The sequence below is a fragment of the Delphinapterus leucas genome, chromosome X, assembly GCF_059928025.1.
Source record: "Delphinapterus leucas isolate spDelLeu-1000000601 "Yukka" chromosome X, BTC_Dleu_Yukka2, whole genome shotgun sequence".
Taxonomy (NCBI): Eukaryota; Metazoa; Chordata; class Mammalia; order Artiodactyla; family Monodontidae; genus Delphinapterus; species Delphinapterus leucas.
Window position 1 is genome coordinate 127,095,061 of NC_143150.1, and position 19,991 is coordinate 127,115,051.

The window sequence follows — 19,991 nt, forward strand, 5'->3', positions numbered from 1 at the left end:
CTATTCCATGCCAAGTGCTTTACAGTGAGTAACTCTCACAGCCATGCCTCTGGTCAAGGGCACTGGCATGCTATACAGTAATGGGGAAACCCAGGCTCCGAAAGGTGCGATCTTTTGACAATGTCACACAGCCAAGAGGTAATGGAGCTGGAATTCAAGGGCAGTCCTACAGGCATCTAAGTCAGTGTGAATCCCTAGAAACTCAATGTTGAAATTCTGTCAGCATGTTGGTTCTTTTTGTTCCTCGGACACCACTAGGCCACAGAAATTTCCAGGTATGGCTTTAATACCACGGATATGCCTATGGCTTGATCTCCATCGCCAACCCTAACAATTCCCCTGAACTCTGGACTTGAATGTCCAACAGATATCTCCAACGTAGTACTTCCATCTCAGTAAATGGTGACCTAGCTGTACCATTTCATATCCATCCCATGACAAATCTATTGGTTCTGCCTTGGAAATACACCCAGAATTCAAGAACTTCTCTGGGGCAAGCCTCCATCAGAGCTCACCTATTTGCAATAGCCTCTCAGCCAGACTCCTGGTCTTGCTATACAACAGCCAAAATGGTTCGTGTACCATGCAAATCAAATCATGTCCTTCCTATGAATTCTGTATCTGTACCTGGCCCTCCATGACCCGAAGCACCTCCTTGTGTCTCCCCTTCCCGAACAGGAAAAAGGAAACCAACTTCAAAACCCCCACTCCTTCCCCAGGCACCACACAGCCTGCAGGCACTCACCCCTGGTGGCCCCCAGCTTCACCCCAAGCCTGATTCCCCACGGGACAGTCGCTCTTGCGGGTCCCGGGGCTGGCTCCCCCCCCTGTCGGAGGGGACTCCCCTCACTGCCTCTTCTAGGTCAAAGATATGTGAGCATTCTTTGTGCTGTTTTGTTTTTTTTTTCAAATTTTCTGTAAAGTTGACAATTTCAAAATACAAAACTGGTGAGGAAGGACATAATTCAAACCCACCAGGCTAAGAACAAGGGATTTAAAAGCTGAGCCAGGGCTTCCCTAGTGGTGTAGTGGTTAAGAATCTGCCTGCCAATGCAGGGGACACGGGTTCGAGGCCTGGTTCGGGAGGATCCCACATGTCGCGGAGCAACTAAGCCCGTGCCCCACAACTACTGAGCCTGCACTCCAGAGCCCACAAGCCACAACTCCTGAAGCCTGGGCACCTAGAGCCCGTGCTCTGCAACGGGAGAAGCCGCTGCAATGAGAAGCCCGCGCACCGCAATGAAGAGTAGCCCCTGCTCGCCACAACTAGAGAAAGCCCACGTGCAGCAACGAAGACCCAACGTGGCCAAAAAATAAATAAATTAAATAAATAAAAAAAAAAGGTGAGCCAAATAGAAGCCCCAATCTCACATGACAAGTACCTCCCAGTCACCAGAATCAGGTTTCAAAGGTTCCACGGTGTAGCAACAGGCTGGGAAATCGATCTCTCTTCCAATTTACAACATGCTTCTTGAGGACTCTGTGCTTGTTTCATTTTAAAAAATAGAGTTCTGGGACTTCCCTGGTGGCGCAGTGTTTAAGAATCCACCTGCCAAGGCCGGGGACAAGGGTTCGGGCCCTGGTCCGGAAAGATCCCACATGCTGCAGAGCAACTAAGCTCGTGTGCCACAACTACTGAGCCTGTGCTGTAGAGCCCGCGAGCCACGACTACTGAAGCCCACGCACCTAGAGCCTGTGCTCTGCAACAAGAGAAGCCACCGCAATGAGAAGCCCACGCACCGCAACAAAGAGTAGCCCCCGCTCACTGCAACTAGAGAAAAGCCCGCATGCAGCAACGAAGACCCAATGCAGCCAAAGATAAAAAATAAATAAAATAAATTTATAAAAGAAAAATAGAGTTCAAACCCTCCTACACTATTAGTGGGAATGTAAATTGGTACAACCACTATGGAGAACAGTATGGAGGTTCCTTAAAAAATGAAAAATAGAGCTACCATATGACCCAGCAATCCCACTCCTGGGCATATACCCTGAGAACACCATACTTTGAAAATATACATGCACCCCAATGTTCACTGAAGCACTATTTACAATAGCCAGGGCGTGGAAGCAACCTAAATGTCCATTGACAGAGGAACGGATAAAGAAGATGTGGCAAAAAAAAAAAAAAAAAAGAAGATGTGGCACATATATACAATGGAATATTAGCCATAAAAAAGAAGAAAATAATGCCATTTGCAGCAACATGGACGGACCTAGAAACGATCATACTAAGTGAAGTAAGTCAGACAAAGACAAATATATGATATCACGCATAGGTGGAATCTAATTTTAAAAAATGATACAAACGAACATATCTACAAAACAGAAACAGACTCACAGATTTCGAAAACAAACTTACAGTTACCAAAGGGGAAAGGTGGGGGGAGGGATAAATTAGGAGTTTGGGATTAACATATACACACTACTATATATAAAATAGATAACCAACAAGCACCTACTGTATAGCACAGGGAACTCTTCTACTCAGTATTCTGTAATAACCTATATGGGTAAAGAATCTGAAAAAGTGAATATATGTATTACTGAATCACTTTGCTGTACACCTGAAACTAACACATTATAAATCAATTATGCTCCAATAAAATAAATAGTTCCTTTAAAAAAAACAGAGCACAAACATGTAATATTTAGAAAGGTTCCAACGTTTACACAGAGTGTTACAATAAATTAAAAAAAAACCCGCATTGGGCTTCCCTGGTGGCGCAGTGGTTGAGAGTCCGCCTGCCGATGCGGAGGACACGGGTTCGTGCCCCGGTCCGGGAGGATCCCACATGCCGCGGAGCCGCTGGGCCCGTGAGCCATGGCCGCTGAGCCTGCGCGTCCGGAGCCTGTGCTCCGCAACGGGAGAGGCCACAGAAGTGAGAGGCCCGCGTACCGCAAAAAAAAAAACAAAACAAAAACAAACCGTATTGCTATGTCATCATTCCAACACCAAAAGCGAATATATCTTTTTCCCAGCACAACTAGGATGGCAAATAAATAGTTAGGACTGCGCCGGTGAAAATGGAGTCTGGTTCATGTTTCCCAACTTAGATAGACAGGCTCCCCGCTCAGGTCAACCATATTTCAAAGGTTAGAAGCCGAGTCTGATAAAACACTGCCCACGCGAAATGAAAATGAAGACATAATATAATTACTTGAAATTCAATAGTTCTCCTCCTTGGGTTTCTCACCTGTTCCAGCTCAGCATCTGAATAAGAAATACAATGAATACTGAACAGATTTCGCATGTGTTGATAATTTAAAGGAACCAATTCTCACCTAAGTGAAACAAACTGCTGGAAATTTTTCAGTTTCTGTGACTTATTAGGGCCAAAAAAATATGTATTGACATGTCTTCTCCTTTATCAAGTCGTCAGGAAATGTCAAATAGAGAACTTTAAGATTGACTGGTTCTAAGGAACAGCAAACACTGAATACAGATTTGCTTCTAGCACACTTGCTTTTCCGTAAAAGCCACATGCACATCTGCATTCCCAGGGGATGCGCTGAAAAACACAAGAAATCCACATGTCACATTAAGGATGCTTTTTATTTGCCATCTGTCCTTCTATAACACATTCCCTTAGTGATAGAAAAAGAGCAAGAAGTAGGTTGATGTACCGCAATACAGAACTCCTTTTCCATTATGTACTTATATTTATTTACATTAAAAAAACAATTCAGAAAGAATCCAGAAAGTTCAACGAATGTCTACAGCCTTTGGTTCTGGAAAATGGAACAAAAACAGTATTCTAAGAAATGTTGGTTTCACGTCCACATTCCAGATCTACTTATCTCGTTCAACAGATCACCAGGTAAAGTAGATGAAGTTCTACATTTGAATACAGCCAACACCTTCAGAATCCCCATCCACATACTTCTATGAGAAAGTGCCACAAAAGGCCCAGCAGTGCGTTCCCCGTGAGTGTGTCTGAGGCCCGGGCCGGTGGCTACAGGTCAGGGCTCCAGCGAAGGCAGGCAATGGGCTCTGGCAGTGACGCCGCAAGCCCCTGATCCCGGCCTCGACCTGCCTGTCTGATGCTGGCCCTCTGAACCCCACGGACGTCTCCATGCTAAGCAATGGGGAGAGGACACAAGCCCCATCGGTGACCTCGGCCCAGAGTCAACTCTCCCCTCCCCTTCCCAGGCCTCAGCTGGAGGAGGGGGAATTCTGTGGTTTTACTGACCTTTGGCTGTCTGTTCACTGTTGCGTGTTCCCTTCTGAAGCTCCTTGTTTCGTCTAACAGGGTGTCCTGGATTATAAAAATCGAGGCTACGACTAAGACTCTTTCGAGAGCCTACATGGGAGTTAAGAAGGGAAGTACATGAAGACTTCTTAGGATTGAAAGTCCAGGAGAACCCAGCTTCACTCGCACTGTTCCGTGGAAACCTCAATAGCAACAAAATGTTAGGATCCGTTACTCAGTACTTAGGTGCTGTGAGACAACGAATTTCATTCTCTTATAGGACCGAAGATTACATTCTCTAGTATAGACTGACCTTTCCACACCGAAGTGGCTATCTGATATTATTTGGGAGGAGGCCAATTAATTACAGAAACATATTTTCCATAATTTGTCAGCGTGATCTGACTTAAACTCCTTTAAGTTTTCAGTCAGGTTAAACATATCCGTATATTTTCTTGTATCCACTAGAAGTTTCACAGTAGCCCTCTTATAGATAGGTTTTTATCCAGAATGAACATTTTTATTAGGGCTACGAAACGATGGCATCTGACTGGGAGTTCTACGTCAAAGCCAAGAGGAGGGGTGGGGGACTATAAGGTCACAGGAGAGTGTTTGGAGGGGGTCAGTGAGAAAGAGAAGGACAATGACAGGGACACGATGACAGCGTCCAACAGGGCAGACAACATCCCCTCCCAACAGACAACACCCCCCTCCCCTTCCTCACTCAGTCTCATTCAGCGTAATATGCCTACGTAGCTAAATATTTTCCTTCCCAGACTCACACACAACTGGGGGCGCCACGCGACAGAAGTCTAGCCAGTGGAGGAAAGCCGAGCATCTCAGGGAAAGCTTTGCCTTCCCGACACGGACACTGCGCCTTGTCATTTGCCTCTTCCTCTCTCTTTCTGCTTAGAAAGCAGATACCGGACCTGGCGGTTCAGTGAGCATCTTGTGACTACAAGGCAGTGACCCAAAGGAGAAAGGGCAAGGATGGTAGGAAAAAACTACCAAAGACTGTGAGTCGTCGACGATACTACGGAGACAGTCCTGAGTGCCCACCTCCAGGTTTCTTATGCAGCTCTTCATTGTGTGTTCAGTTTTCTATTACTTGCAGCCAAATGCACACCTGACACATCAATACCCTATGATGAGAATGAAAAGGATGAGGATGACTCGGTGAAAAGGGAAGAACAAAGACGAAAGTGAACGGGCAAGGGGGATCAGTCTTACAGAGATCACCCAGTGGACCTAAGAAACACAACTTCCTTCCCACGGGCAAGACAGAAGTCCTGACTAAAAGAATAAATGTATCATAACGTTCAGTTCAAAGACACCCAGTGCTCAAATTGGCTGTCTGGAATTTTACTCTGTCCTTCTGCGCTTTGATTGCTAATATGAAAGTACATGCTCACACTTTAAAGATGAATGTTTTGCACTCTACAGAGAAGAGGATGGAACAGATTTAGAATCAATTTAGCATTTCTCTTGCAACCCATTTGGAGGAGTTCCCACAGAGAACTCGTCTGCCTCACCCTCTCGGCAGCCATATTTAATAGGATCTGAGAGGAAAAATAAGTAGTAACACTGGGTAGCCTGTTATGACTCTTGTATATGCTATTTGGAAATTCAGCCACTACAGCAAGCTGGCAGAATATAGGACATGGCCCTTGAAAGCGCTAGACTGATCAATATTTAAGAATGCACAGGCAACAGCAACAAATAAATGAAGCAAATGCGATGGGGATGCAAATCAATGATGGGTATGTATACCCTCAAAATAAGCACGAATCCCTTTTCGTGGCAGGAAACAGTGCAGCACTAAATGCTCGACAGTTCATCGCGCAGTCCCAAGACGCTGGTCTTGCATAGAGAAATGATTTCTTCATACTCAACATGGCAGGTGACCCAATGTTGGTTCAGAAAGCAATGGATAAGCAAAATAACAGGCTGAATACATGAGCCAGCAACGGCTGGTCACGAGTGAACCCACTAGCATACTTGCAGCTTTCACTACGTTCACATTTAATTTTTCTTTTCCAACAAAGTAAGTGCAAATATCTTTAATCTGATTCAGTAACATAACAGCCAAACCTCAGGAACCAATAAATAAGGACACTGACACGCCAATACCCCTTGGCCTTTCAGACTCAAAGCTTCACCAACACCAGCCTTCAACAGGAGGGGCAAATGTTTCTTGACTCAGCAATTGTGTTCCATGTCCTTGTACAAACCATATCATTTACACCCACCCACGTGCCCCCACAGTAGTTACTAAACTCATAACACAGCTTGAAACTCATAAGGGGTTAAAGCTATAAAATGCCTACTCGCCAATGTATTTTTTCTAAGTTTCATTCTTCTTCCCTTCCTTTTAAACAAAGCTTTTGTTTCTGCTGCCCCCAGTGCATGACCGTTCATTAGGATGACATATCATTTGTTTATTTCTTTTCAAATGACACAGTTGTATTTTTCTCAAAGAAACTGCCATCTTGTTTCTAATTAAACATGATGGATTCAGGGTCCTGGTTTGCCATCTGGGCCATATGTCTCAGAACATCCTTTTTCGTGATGATGCCAAGAAGTCTCCTGGAGAAGAAACAAAATAGAGAAAAGAGGTCAGCCTCGCAATACCGACTCATGCCTGTCCCTAATCCCCAGCGCCCTTTCCACCCGAGCACAAGGAGAGACATTTCCCAGCCTCCCTTGCGGATGGGTGGGTCTAACTGAGTGAGCTCTAGCCAATGGCGTGTGGGTGGAGGTGAGAGATACCCCTCCCGAGTCTCCTGCACATTTCCTCTCTCCTCATCTGCCAGCCCAAGACAGAGGAGCCAGTGAAGGGCTCTGAGGTCACAGAGGACTGAATCAGGAGTCACCATATTCAAAGACCTGGGTCCTGGAATGGCTGTGTGGTGCAAAGCCCACACCTGCTGCAACTCACACTGGATGTGAGTGACGTGGGAGAAAAATTAACCTTTATTGTGTTCGGCCACTGAGATTGCAGGCTTGTTTATTACAGAAGTAAGCCTATGATGACTAATATGCTCCCCTAAATTCCAAGACTATAATCAATTAAAAAGGGCTTACAAAAGCCATTGTCAAAACGTGACCACACCGCAGAAATTCCAAGCGTGGGGCATTTTAAGCATAAGAAATTTTAAGTATAAGATAACAATTGGTTCTATTTTAAATCTATCTTACTGGAAGGGTAAAGTTTGACATTCATCTCTGACCATATATGTAAATTACCTGCTCTTCCAAAATTCCATGGCTTTCAACTTACAAAAATGATGCCACTTCTCAGGGACCCTGGTATAGAGACACCTATACTGTATACTGCCCAACTCCAGGGAGCACCACTGACAAACTCGACAACGTAAACAGTGCCCCTGGATCATGCCTCACTCTCGATTTTATTAAATACTTAAATAACCACCTGCTGGGGTCAAATCATGGCCCCTGGGGAAAGTGAAATGTTTGAAAGAAGGGGATGTTTGCAAGTTCTTCAGAGAAAAGAAGTTCCATTGCCAAATTAGTTTGCAAAACGCTGCTCACCATGTCTCCATCATCCCCAAGAAGAGGAGAATAGAGAAGTAAAGGACGGCAGTCTCACCCTGGAATACTGTACGGCTATTGAAATGACAGGTTTCTACTCTGTATCTGGGTAAAATGATGATATACCAAAAAAATCAGAAAACACAACTGTAATACACTGTCATTTATTTAATTAAAGCCAAACTATGAAACTCATCTCTTACTAATAGGAAGTGAACATGAAGAGGGGCCGCAAGTACCTGGAGCAGTACTCCAGTCAGTGACAGCTGGTGAAAGGGACACTGGTTAGTGAAACTGTCAGCCAGAATTCTCACTTCCTTGTCCCTGACCACACTGGACCTTAATCTTGAAAAAGCGATTGATTTCTTGTGTTCGTTTCCCCATCTATCACACCGGGGGAGACAGCAGATACTACCTCTGCCCCTCCATCTATAGGAACATCTTCAGGTGATAGGAAAATAGCAAAAAGGGCCTTTAAAAGCACGCTAAACAAAAAGAATAATGACAATACAGATGACAAAACACTGAAAGAAAGCACCATGACTAACATGATAATCAAAAAAAAAAAAAAAAAGATGGGGAAAAAATGTAGCAAGCACAAAAGAATTAGAAAATCAACATTTTGCAACCCCCAATGTAATAATTAGTTTAGCCAATAATTATCGATGGATTCCAAAACCATCAGGTAAATGGTTGCTGGAAAACAGAAAATTCACATGGTCTCAAAGTATCCCTCCACAGATTACGTACAAAGAGAAAAATGTCCCTTTACTACAGAGGGCTCTGGCCATCCCCACCTCATCCCACTGATGGAGCTTATCACCAGCAAAGTCAGAAAAGCTGACGTTATGACATCATCTACATTGGAACACTGCCCGAAACTCGAAACTACTTAAACCAAATCAAACCATGAGGAAGCAATCAATCAAATTCAAAATGTGGGACTACTGGTCTGGATTTAAAAAAAAAAAAAAAAACTATGTCATAAATATCAAACAAAAAAGGCAGGGAGCCGTTCTAGATAAAAAACAAAAGAGACAAAACAACCAAATGCGATGTCTGAACCTTGAAGGAACTCTGGACTGAAATTTGATATGAACTAGGTATTGAGTGACATATTGAGTTACCATTAATTTTGTGTAATTATGGCTCAGTGGTTATGTAAAAGAATGTCCTTAGTCTTAGAAGATGTATGTGTCATACATAATTGGCAAAACTTGGAAGCAACCAAGATGTCCTTCAGTAGGTGAGTGAATATACAAACTGGTCCATCCAGACAATGGAATATTACTCGGCTCTAAAAAGAAATGAGCCATCAGGCCAGGAGAAGGTGTGGAGGAGCCATCTGAGAAGGCTACACACTGTGTGATTCCAACTCTAAGACATTCTGGAAAAGGCAAAATGATGGAGACAGTAAGAGGATCAGTGGTTGCCAGGAGGTAAGGCGGGGGAGGGATGAATAGGCAGAGCACAGAGGACTCTAAGGGCTGTGAAACTATTCCTGATGATACTACAATGGTGGATACATGTCATTATACATTTGTCCAAACCCACAGGACGTACAACACCAAGAGCGAATCCTAATGTAAACAATGGATCGTAGTTAATAATAACATCTCAATACTGGCTCATCAACGGCAACAAATATAACACACAAATGCAAGACTTGACAGTAAGGGCAACAGAGAGAGGACCAGAGAGGGAACTCTGTACATTCTGCTCAATTATGCTGTAAGCCTTAAACTGCTTGAAAAATAAAGTCTATTAATTCAAGAACAGAAAATTCTTAGGGGGAAGAAAGTGGTTGCCTGAAAGGGGGTGGGTGGTGAAGGGGGTGGGTGGTGAAGGAGGACAGAGTCAGGAATTGTTCCTTCCAGCTATTTAGAGCTACTTGACTTTAACAGTGCTCATAGATCACTTCAAACACATTTCTAAAATTTATAAAAATACAGTAAAATCAAAGATGCCCCATAAAACAAGATGCTATTATACTAAACCTGCCAAGCTGAGTCTGTGTCCTGACAGAGTTAGCTTGGTCTGCTGTAACAAGGCACCATACACTAGGTAGGTGGCTTAACAACAGAAATGTATGTTCTCCCAGTTCTGGAGGCTGGAAGGCCAAGATCAAGGTGCTGGCAGGTTTGGTTTCTCCAGAGGCCTCTCTCCTGGGCTTGCAGACACCACCCTTTTGCTGTGTCCTCACATGGCCTTTTTCTCTGTGCGAGCATCCCTGGTGTCTCCTCTTTTTCTTTTTCTTTTTCTTTTTTGCGGTACGCGGGCCTCTCACTGTTGTGGCCTCTCCCGTTGCAGAGCACAGGCTCCGGACGCGCAGGCTCAGCGGCCATGGCTCACGGGCCCAGCCGCTCCGCGGCATGTGGGATCCTCCCGGACCGGGGCACGAACCCGCGTCCCCTGCATCGGCAGGCGGACTCTCAACCACTGCGCCACCAGGGAAGCCCCTCCTCTTCTTTTAAGGACACCAGTCCTATCAGATTAGGGCCCCACTTTTATGACCTCATTTAACCTTAACTACCTCCTTAAAGACCCCATCTCCAAAGACAGTCATATTGGAGGCTGGAGCTTCAACATACGAATTCAGGGATGGGGTGGGGGGGACAGAGTTCAGTCCATAACGGTCCTTCAACTCCCTTTAAAATCAAAAAGGAATAGTTAGAAGGCAAGCAGCTTACGCCTAAAATACACCACTAAGAAAGCTGCGATCATCAGAGAAGTGGCAGCACGTGAAAAGGTGACACACCTTCTCATCCGCGGTGGGAGGAGTTCCGTGGCTGGCGGCCACCAACTGGCAGACACTCCCTCAGCTTAAAAGGCTCTTTTGTTCTTGCGGACATTTCTTTTCTACCTGAAAGCCTGGCTGAGGACACTGCCCTCCAGAACACCTGGGGAACACCACTCAGATTGGATGACGTCCATGTTCCTCGGTAGATGACAAGCTCCTTGATTTTTTTTTTAAAGGCTTTTTGAGCCTCCTCCAGTTCTCCCTCACATAGAGCTCAGTAAGATGCTGACGAAACCAATGCCGCTTTGAGAAAAAACGACTTGTTAACACAGACACCCTCCCATATCTATAAAGCCTGGGTTTTGTTCCCTTACAGTCATCCTGGACATAATATCAAAAGGTCAGGCACATGCAGTCCTGACAACCCCGTCTTAAAGCTTGGTAACTATGTCTGAAAGTCAAGCTGGTTACAATGGCTCTGGGGAAACATGAATTCAGGAGCTGCCTTGGGTTCTGGCATAAATTGTGCCTAGCCTGCGACAATAAGTATCAGAAAAGAAGAAAGTTGAACGTCCTCCCAAAAGGAGGCAGCATTAAATCTAGTGGGATTTGTTAGTGGTATGAGATGTCCTACTTGATATAAATCAAGTGTTTAAACTTCCAGCCCCTTTGGGTAGCAGTTCGAGTGAACCTGTGGAATGATAAACAGTCCATCTATGACCATGAACATAATTCACATTAGAGCAGCTGGGCTCCTGTGAGAAGGCCACGCCCCAAGGCCCACCTAGCAGGGCTTGGTGGAAGCTGACACCATCTCCCCTGCTCGCCTTTTCTTTCTAGATCCTCTGTGGAGAAAATCCCAAATTCACTCTTCGCCACTGGAGGCTTCCTAGACTCTGGCCTTAGGGAGACAAAGACTTCCCTGGCTCCTGGTCTGCTTTCAGGATCACCTGGGAGCCCAGGCCCTGAGAAATCCTGCAGACAACGCAAGTCAAGGGTACGAGCTTGAGTGCTCGGCCTAGAGCAGGGAAGGCACATGGCGACGGAATACATCAAAAACGCGAGCTGGCTTGAGCCGTGCCTGCCCTGGCTCAAAGCCCGAGAAGATGAAAGGCCCCGCAAACAAGGATCTCTTGCCAGCACTAATGTATCAGCATCTGTGTTTGTTTAAAATACGTAGAGCGAGAGAGAGGGTGCGATTGTTTTCTCGCAGAACATTCGGAGCCAATTTCGACACCCAGATCTTCACAGGAAAACCTCATGGGGCTCCGTGAGGTGTGAGCGGGCGTTGAGGGCAGCATTTCCTGCCAGAACTGGAGATTCCAATGATAACTGACATTGGATTATTATTTTAAAGGAAAAGAGAAACTGCTATACACTTGAGACGACACGGGTGATCACGGTGGTATTTCTGCCGAGCGCTGGAAATTCAGGTTCATCGGTGGGCTTCAGCAGTTTGCAAAGTGGGGACCCCAACCAGCAGTAACCTCCGGGAGCTGGTTAGAAATACACATTCTCAGGCCCCCTCCTAGGTCGGAGGGGTCAGTAGCTGCAGGGGGGCCCAGCACTCTGGGTTTAACCTAGAGGTTTACTCCTCCGGGGGATTCTGACGCCTGCTCAAGTTTGAGAACCACTGAGTTCCTATAAAAACCACCAGCAGAGGGCTTCCCTGGTGGCGCAGTGGTTGAGAGTCCGCCTGCCGATGCAGCGGACGCGGGTTCGTGCCCCGGTCCAGGAAGATCCCACATGCCGCGGAGCGGCTTGGCCCATGAACCATGGCTGCTGAGCCTGCGCGTCCGGAGCCTGTGCTCCGCAACGGGAGAGGCCACAGCAGTGAGAGGCCTGCGTACCGCAAAAAAAAAAAAAAACACCAGCAGAAATGACCTCTAGCCTCAAACACTTATTTATTTGTTCCTTATTGATTGCCCCTCTCCATGTGCAAGATACACCCCAGCTGCAGTCAGAGCTAAGAAGGACACTCGTCCCATTGGCCGAGAGTTCTCTGGGTCAAGTGCAAATTCAGCTCCTTGCAGAGCCATGAGCAGGGCGGCAGGAGGAAAGCCTGGCACCGATGTCTCCACAGCCCATACCCCACCTCCCAGCCCCCAGCCCATAAAGGAATCAACTGGGCAGAGAATCCTAGGTTCCGGGCTACCTGGACCCAGCCAATCTCTCGCTCCACCCAAGCTTCTGAGGCCGTGGAATTTAGGGAGAGCCCCTGAGCCTAAGCACGGCCCACGGAGCACTGCACCTCTCACATCATCACGAACCTTTGCTCTCTGCAATGCTGGTTTCCTGGTTCGTGATAACACAGAGCGAAAGCAATATGGCTGCGGCGGAGACGATGCCATGGGCCACCAAATCTCTCGGCTCTGCGATAACGTTTGAAAACGTGAAGTTGTTTCGAACCGACCAATGTATTAGGGAGTAATTTGAGCATACTGTGAACCTCACGTTTGCTTATGGGTGATTTCATCCACAGGAAAGTCCAGGAGGACAGAGAAAGATGCCCCGGCCGGGAGCTCAGCTGCAGTCCTCGCAATGCCCGCTTCCACAAGCCAACCGTGGGGCTTTCTCAAGGTGAAGGGGCTGTAAACGGCCTTTTTGATACACTTCTCAACCATTTAATGTGTGTAAATGTCTGACCGCTTTCATGAGATTGCCATCTCTGTTTTTTATGATCTGTCACTGACAAAGTGTTCGAGCGTTGTGCACCTAACCCTATTTTTCTCATCAGCCCTGAGATCCTTGTTGCTCATTTCTGCAGAGCACCGTGATGTGGAGGAAAGTGTCGTCACATCGCAACGTCACAGCAGGACAGACCGAACCTTCTCCCAGAGCCAGGACCACTGCGGGTGGCGGGGGAGCCACAGCCCCTCCCCGTGGGCTTCTCCCCTCGGACTCCACCTTCAACCTCAGGGCAGACAGCAGCCCCACCTGGAAGCCTGAGTCCCAAGCTCGCTGGAAACTCTTCCTCCTGGGCTCACCTACTGACATCTCTTCCGAGCACTGCCACCCACCCCCCTGCCCCGGTCCCCGCCAGTCCCCCAAGGTCTGAGCCCGCGTCCCCTTCATCTTGTTCCCCCCAGGGTCCCGCCACTCACCCGCTCCGCGTCACCAGGCACTGGCGGAGCCCCAGCTTCCGGAAGATGTCCACCACCGTCTCCATGGGGGTGTGGTCCGTGACGGTGAAAGGGCTGAGGTTCAGGACGCGCCGCAGCTTCAGGGGCTGCGGGCTGTTGGCTGGCAGCTCAGGGGGCTCCTCCGTGAAGTACATGACCGAGTCGCTCACGATGCCCTCCTGCCTCTGTCTGGCGTTCTCTGCAATGGGCGAGCAGGACGGTGAGCCTCACGACACTCCCTTGCGGAGTCCCTTCCCCCACCCCATCCCACCCCATCCCACAGCAACATGCGGCTTCCGTCCCCCAGCAGCCTAGAATCCCACAGAGGAGGGGCGCGGAAGGCAGACTCTACATTCTTAACGAGGAGCTTCAGCCAAACATCTGTGAAACTGGCATCTCTCTCTCTCAAGCTAATGCTGTGCGAGACCCCCCTGCTGTGACCTGATCATTCACTGCCAAAGTCTTGCAACGCGGGCCTGACCAGGCTACTTCCTTTAGCGAAATGCACTGCTTCTGCCTGGAGGCCAGGGCGCCCAGCTGGCCCAGGGCCTGCCACCCTTGCTTTCCTGACACACCTTCACCTCATCAGGGGCTGAGGTTTGACGTGAAAAGAAACCTCACTTAGCTGCCCAATGACCTTAATACATGGTTTGGTTTTTTTTTTAACAAACTAACGTATAACTGGCCCAGATGGCATTATAAATCCTGAAAGGAACAAGAAACCAAGAGGACCATCCTAGGCTCAGAGCCCAGAAACACAGTTCAGTCTAACTATGACCCTTGGGACCAAAGAAATAACCCTAGAAAAGCTGCATTCCCCCCACTCCTTGGATCGCTTCTCTTAAATATGGGCCATTTGGTGGATTTCTCAAAGAAAGATAGTAAAACTGTTATGGTAACAATTAGCCTATTTCTATCTGTAGGCGGGCCCACGTGAAAGAAAGCTGAAGAAAAGTAGGGTAACAGGAACTCATTAGAAATACAGCTTTATGCGGTACTAGAAACCTAGGCTATTTTAAGTCACACATGAAATAAATCCATCGGTCTCAAGATATTTCTCCAAGGCGATTTTCCTTCTGTTGGAATTTTAATCTTTCTTTTGCTTCATGGGAAAAGGTTAGGGAACATGTACAGCAAGGCTTGCCTTAAAATGGATCCTGCTTTCTATAATACATTTTTTTTTTTTTTGCCTTCTCAAAGACTACTATTCACCTATATTGTTCTTTGAAAAATAAAATTCTAACTGCTGGCTCTAAAGCTATTTATTGCAACAGAGTACTCTAATGGAAAACTGGCAGCATTCGGGGTCAGACTGAGTTTGAAAAAGGGTCTGTGTTTAAAAGGGGAACAGAGGGCCCGCTGGGCAAATGCCTGCACAGTATGTGGGTCAGGTTCAATCGAGTTACATCAGATGGAGTACAATTCAACCACAAATACCAGATGACACTGATGCACATGTTTTCAGCCGTAGACGCCACACAGTACACACTGTGCATTTCTCTCCTAAATCGAGATGGCTCTGTCCTGAAATGCTAAGGTGGGCAGCAAACAGCCAACACACACTTATCGCCCATTTTCATAGACCGACTGATTCTCTAAAAGTCCCATGTAACAGGAATCCCGTCTATTTCAACAATCCAGTTGAACATCAGGATTGGATCAAGCCACAAAACCCAATCAAGAACTGATCACATGGATTTGCTGAGCCCCCTCATAAAACCAAATACAACCTAGCCAACTGTCAATTCACTTGGTGAAATGAATAACAAGCTTCTATTGCCTCTGAATCTACCGATTGAGTTAGAAGCCCTGATTCGAACAGTACCTAGCTCCGTGAATTCTTGCTCAGCACTGCAATCCCAGTGCCTGCACAATGCTGAGAATACAGCAGACACAAGACAGGTATTTGCCAAGTGCACACATGCGTCAGTCAACCAACAAGTGGATGAACGAGTGGGTAGTCTACTGAACATCGGTGTCCTTGGCTCTGCCTGTCATGTAGAACAGAGCCTATCTCACAAAGGAGGCATTAGGAAGGAAAGCCCTGAGCTAGCCACTGCCAAACAAGAATCAAAGGCAACATCTGGGGTCAGAGCCAGAGACCTGAGCAGCGCTCCTTGGTACTCCAAGAGTAGCAGCTGTGGCTCTCTCCAGAAGGGCTGTCTGTGAGGCCACTTTGGAGCTCTATTATAAAGACCTATCTTAAAGCCTTGATTGAACTTTGGGCGTGGAGGTACGACGCACAGCCAAAAGCTGGTGAATGGAAGAATCAGCAAGAAAGCTCTCCTCATCTCTCTACTGGGGGAACCATCTACTCCCACTTTGGACAAGAAATCATCTGTCACCAAAATGGCTGCAACAAACTCAAGCATGAAAGTTCACAGAGGGCAGAGCCTGGCTGCTGTCATCGCTGTGCTCCCAGCTCCCGGGACAGCACCAGCACATGGTGGATGCTACACGAAATATTTCCTGTACGAAAGGGTAAACCAAGCCCTCACCCAGCACATGATCCAGTGCTATGAGAGTATAGGCTCCCACACCCCAGGGACTCATGGGAACCTGTGTTAGAAAAGAAGCCAAAAAAAAAAAAAAGATAGCCCAACATTACATGTATAAAAGGCCTAAAAGATAAGAAAAGCGCTAAATATTAACCAGAGCCTTCTATGGTGTTGAAAATGTGGGCACCTTTTTAATTTTCCCTTTGCTTCTGATTTCCCCAACATTCTGAGTATTACTTTTACTTTAAAAAATGTAATAAACTTCATTTTTGTTGTAAAGATCATTTTTGTTACGTCTAAACTTTTGTTAGCCCCTAGACTTTTTTAAATTGTTGTTAGTATTGGTGGTCTGCTGTTCTATTCTACCACAACTACCATCAGTGGCTGCAGCTCCTGAAAAATGATGTACCTTTTACGAGCGCCTGTTAAGGACATTCAACCTGACATTCCACTTGCTAGCAGCAGTAAGATCATAATGCCAGGTGCAGGGAGGGTAATGAGGAAAGTGTTGATAAAGTGAATTCCACAAACTGTGATAGGCCAAGAAATTTTAAAAGACTGGAAATAATCACATATCCAGTAAGTGATTACAGTGGCTTTAGAGCAATGGTTCTCAACTGGGAGTAATTCTGCCTCCACCCTCAGGGGACATTTGGCAATATCCGGAGACATTTTGGGGTCTCATAACTGGGGGGATGGGGTTGCTACTGGCCTCTAGTGGGTAGAGACCAGGGATGATCCTACAGTGCACACGACAGTCCCTATCAACAAAGAATGATCCAGCCCCAATGTTAATGGCGTTAAGGTTGAGAAACTCTAATCATGTTTTTAGGGAGGTAATACGCTATCATCCTGTGCGTTAAAAATGCTTCCATAGGGACTTCCCTGGTGGCGCAGTGGTTAAGAATCTACCTGCCAATGCAGGGGACAAGGGTTCGAGCCCTGGTCCGGGAAGACCCCACATGCCATGGAGCAACTGAGCCCGTGCACCACACAGCTGAGCCTGCGCTCTAGAGCCCGCGAGCCACAACTACTGAGCCTGCGTGCCTAGAGCCCGTGCTCCACAAGGAGAGAAACCACCGCAATGAGAAGCCAGCCCACCGCAACGAAGAGTAGCCCCCGCTCTTTGCAACCAGAGAAAGCCCACGCGCAGCAACGAAGACCCAACACAGCCAAAAATAAATTAATTAATTTAAAAAAAAATAAGAAAAAAAATGCTTCCATAGATAAACAACACGGTCCTACTGTATAGCACAGGGAACTATATTCAATATCCTGTGATAAACCGTAACGGAAAAGAATATGAAAAAGAATGAATGTATCTATAGGCATAACTGAATCACTTTGCTGTACAGCAGAACTTAACACAACATTGTAAATCCACTCTACTTCAGTAAGAAAATCAAAATAAAAAAATCTTTTTTAATTTTAAAAAAGCTTAGGCAGATGCCAGACATCAAAGGTTAAAAACATGCTTCCATAAAACAGACGTAATTGACAAGAAAGGTTAAAATGGAAAATTAGAAGCAACTATAGTGGTGGTCAGTACAAAGGTGCTGCGGTAAAAAAGTAAAAGCTATTTAGAAGAAAAAGCCGATGATTTTCTGACTAGTTATAGTTTATAAGGCATGGAAAAGTCCCTCTGCATGTATTTTTTCATCCCCAGCAGAAAGAAGCAGATGCCGCCACTGTTCTCCACGGCCTATCCCCATCATTAACAAACAGCTCTCCCAGGAAGAAGCCTCTTTATCCCTAAAGAACCCGTCCAACAGATCTGATACGTACGTATCTTGTTGTTCAGTTTTGGACATAGATCACTTTCTGCAAGTGGGCCTCTTCCACATGCTGGAGAATCACCATCAAATCATCCACCAGGCGAAAAAAATGAGAGTTCCCTTAACTCTGGCCCATGACTCTAACTTTCCATCCCTTTAATCATCTTTGCGGCTTCCCACTGAGTCCTTTCTGGATCCAGCCTCACTTAACTGTGGAACTCAAGACTAGAGGAGCCTGAGCCTGCTGAGCACAGAAAGAGCCTCATGTTTGCAGAGAGCACCAAGAGGTAAAGTCCCATCTACCAGGAACTTGAACAAGGGCCACATATGGCCCTACGTGTGAGTACGTGATGGTGAGAGGGCCACGTTTCCGAGGTGCTGTGACTAATGGCTCTCCAGCAAAGACAACAGCTATGGTTTGGCATTCCAGAGATAGGCTGAAAAGACATTTTCAGCTTCACAGGAGCAACTGACACCTTTTTAAACATGACACGTGAGAAAAAAATCTTTGCCTCACTTACTACTCTTTTCTTATCTTGGATCTATGTAAAATCTCTGCTCCTCAGTCCCCTGAAAGGGAAATTGGCATGGGATCGTTACTAGCTAAATGCTTACGTCCTATTTCTATATTCGCAAAGGGGCGTCTAAGTCTGCAAATACAGGTAATGAATTTCTCCACCGGAGTACAGGACTTTTCTATATCCACGGAGCAGGAAAACAGCTTTTCTCACTGCTCACAGCCAAACACTCCTTGCTTTCCCGCAAACCATGTAAATGGCAGCTTCCACACTCTTATCGGTCTGATGGAAAGCATAAAGGTATTATTTACACCGCGTGTTGCCTCTTCAGACATTCCAAACATAGCTTCTAGGAGGGCACTGGGTTGGCAAGCTTGAATTTCTTCTCTAACCGGCTGATGACAATTACTGCTTCCCACTTGATTGCAGTAATGGGTTTCAGCAAAATCAGTAAGCTCTCTCTTAGCAGGTGTGCCTGGAGCTACACAATAGGTAATGGATTCCGTGACATTTATCACTAGAGTGTTTAAATTTCAACCTTTGCTTAAAAGATTTTAAGGATCGAATAAATTTTTAAAGCCCGCTGATTACATTAATTTAAAACAAACCCAACCGTACTATACAGCTTTTTAAAAGAAATCTCACTATTTATAAGGCAACGGTCATGCCTAAAGGCACCTACCTGTTAAGCAACAGGACGTATAATAAAGAGAAGCATCATGGAGCACTTAAAGCACAAATGTACTTTCGTGTCTAAAACATAAAATCAACTGTTGCTTTGGGGGAGGGAAATATGTTTGAGCAACAAGCTAAAGTTAGAGGCTATATAGCTTATTTAAACTTATTTTTATAAAGCCTTTGATGAAGATACTTTAAAAACATTTTACAAGCTACTTAACATAGCGAAGAGGTTTTAGAAATTCAAAGGGAGAGCCTAAGAAATAGTTAACAAAGGGCAGGGATAAGCTAAGGTGTGTTCCCGGTGGGGCGTTCTACCATCATACCTGAAAAAGTCTCCCTGGCAAACTTCACAAATGCCGTGGAAGTACAGTCATCAAGGGAACACGTGAGCCATGTCGTGGGCCCCGGTGTACCGTGAGATGCAGGGGTGCTGAGCCGGCGCGCATTAGTGTTTACCATGCGCCGCGGATGCGCTCTGCGGCTCCCTGCCCGTGCTGCATCAGGAAGTCCGGAGGGACCACCCTGGGGGAGCCCCGCTAAGGCCTGCTGCCCCTCCCTCCTGGGCCTCCAAAGACTCACACCCGGCCCTCTGCCTGTGGAATGCTCCCACGTCCTGCTCCCCTTCCAAGGCGCTCATCCCTGGGCCACCGGGAGCCCCGGGCTTCTCTGAGCCGCCCGTGTCAGGAACATCCGGCTGGGCATCATCCCCTCTCTGCTCTCCCAACTCAACAGCCTGCCCCTCAGCCCAGCTGATCCAGTTAGCGCACGAGGAGGAAAAGCATCCCACGGAACTGACTGCACCCACGTGGGTCTCTAACTGATGGCACCGGACATCGTGGCGAAGTGAAGGGCTTGAGCGGCGCCGAGGGAGGCGTCTGAGGCAAAGGGCTCAGCATCTGAGTCGGTCAGCCT

General features: G+C 46.6%; 1 protein-coding gene across 4 annotated transcripts in view; it reads right to left on the bottom strand.

Annotated features, from left to right (window-relative positions):
• Positions 1 to 3,537: 3,537 nt before the first annotated feature.
• The window catches only part of CLCN4 (Cl-/H+ antiporter 4), an 80,322-nt gene continuing 63,868 nt past the window's right edge, over positions 3,538 to 19,991 (bottom strand). For all 4 annotated transcript variants that reach the window (XM_022559807.2, XM_089904811.1, XM_089904812.1 and 1 more), the window contains exons 11-12: positions 13,590 to 13,806; positions 3,538 to 6,779 (exon numbers count right to left, since the gene is read on the bottom strand). In XM_022559807.2, coding sequence (XP_022415515.2) covers positions 6,689 to 6,779; positions 13,590 to 13,806 — 308 coding nt within the window. In that variant the 3' untranslated portion in view covers positions 3,538 to 6,688. The remainder of the gene's footprint in view (positions 6,780 to 13,589; positions 13,807 to 19,991) is intronic.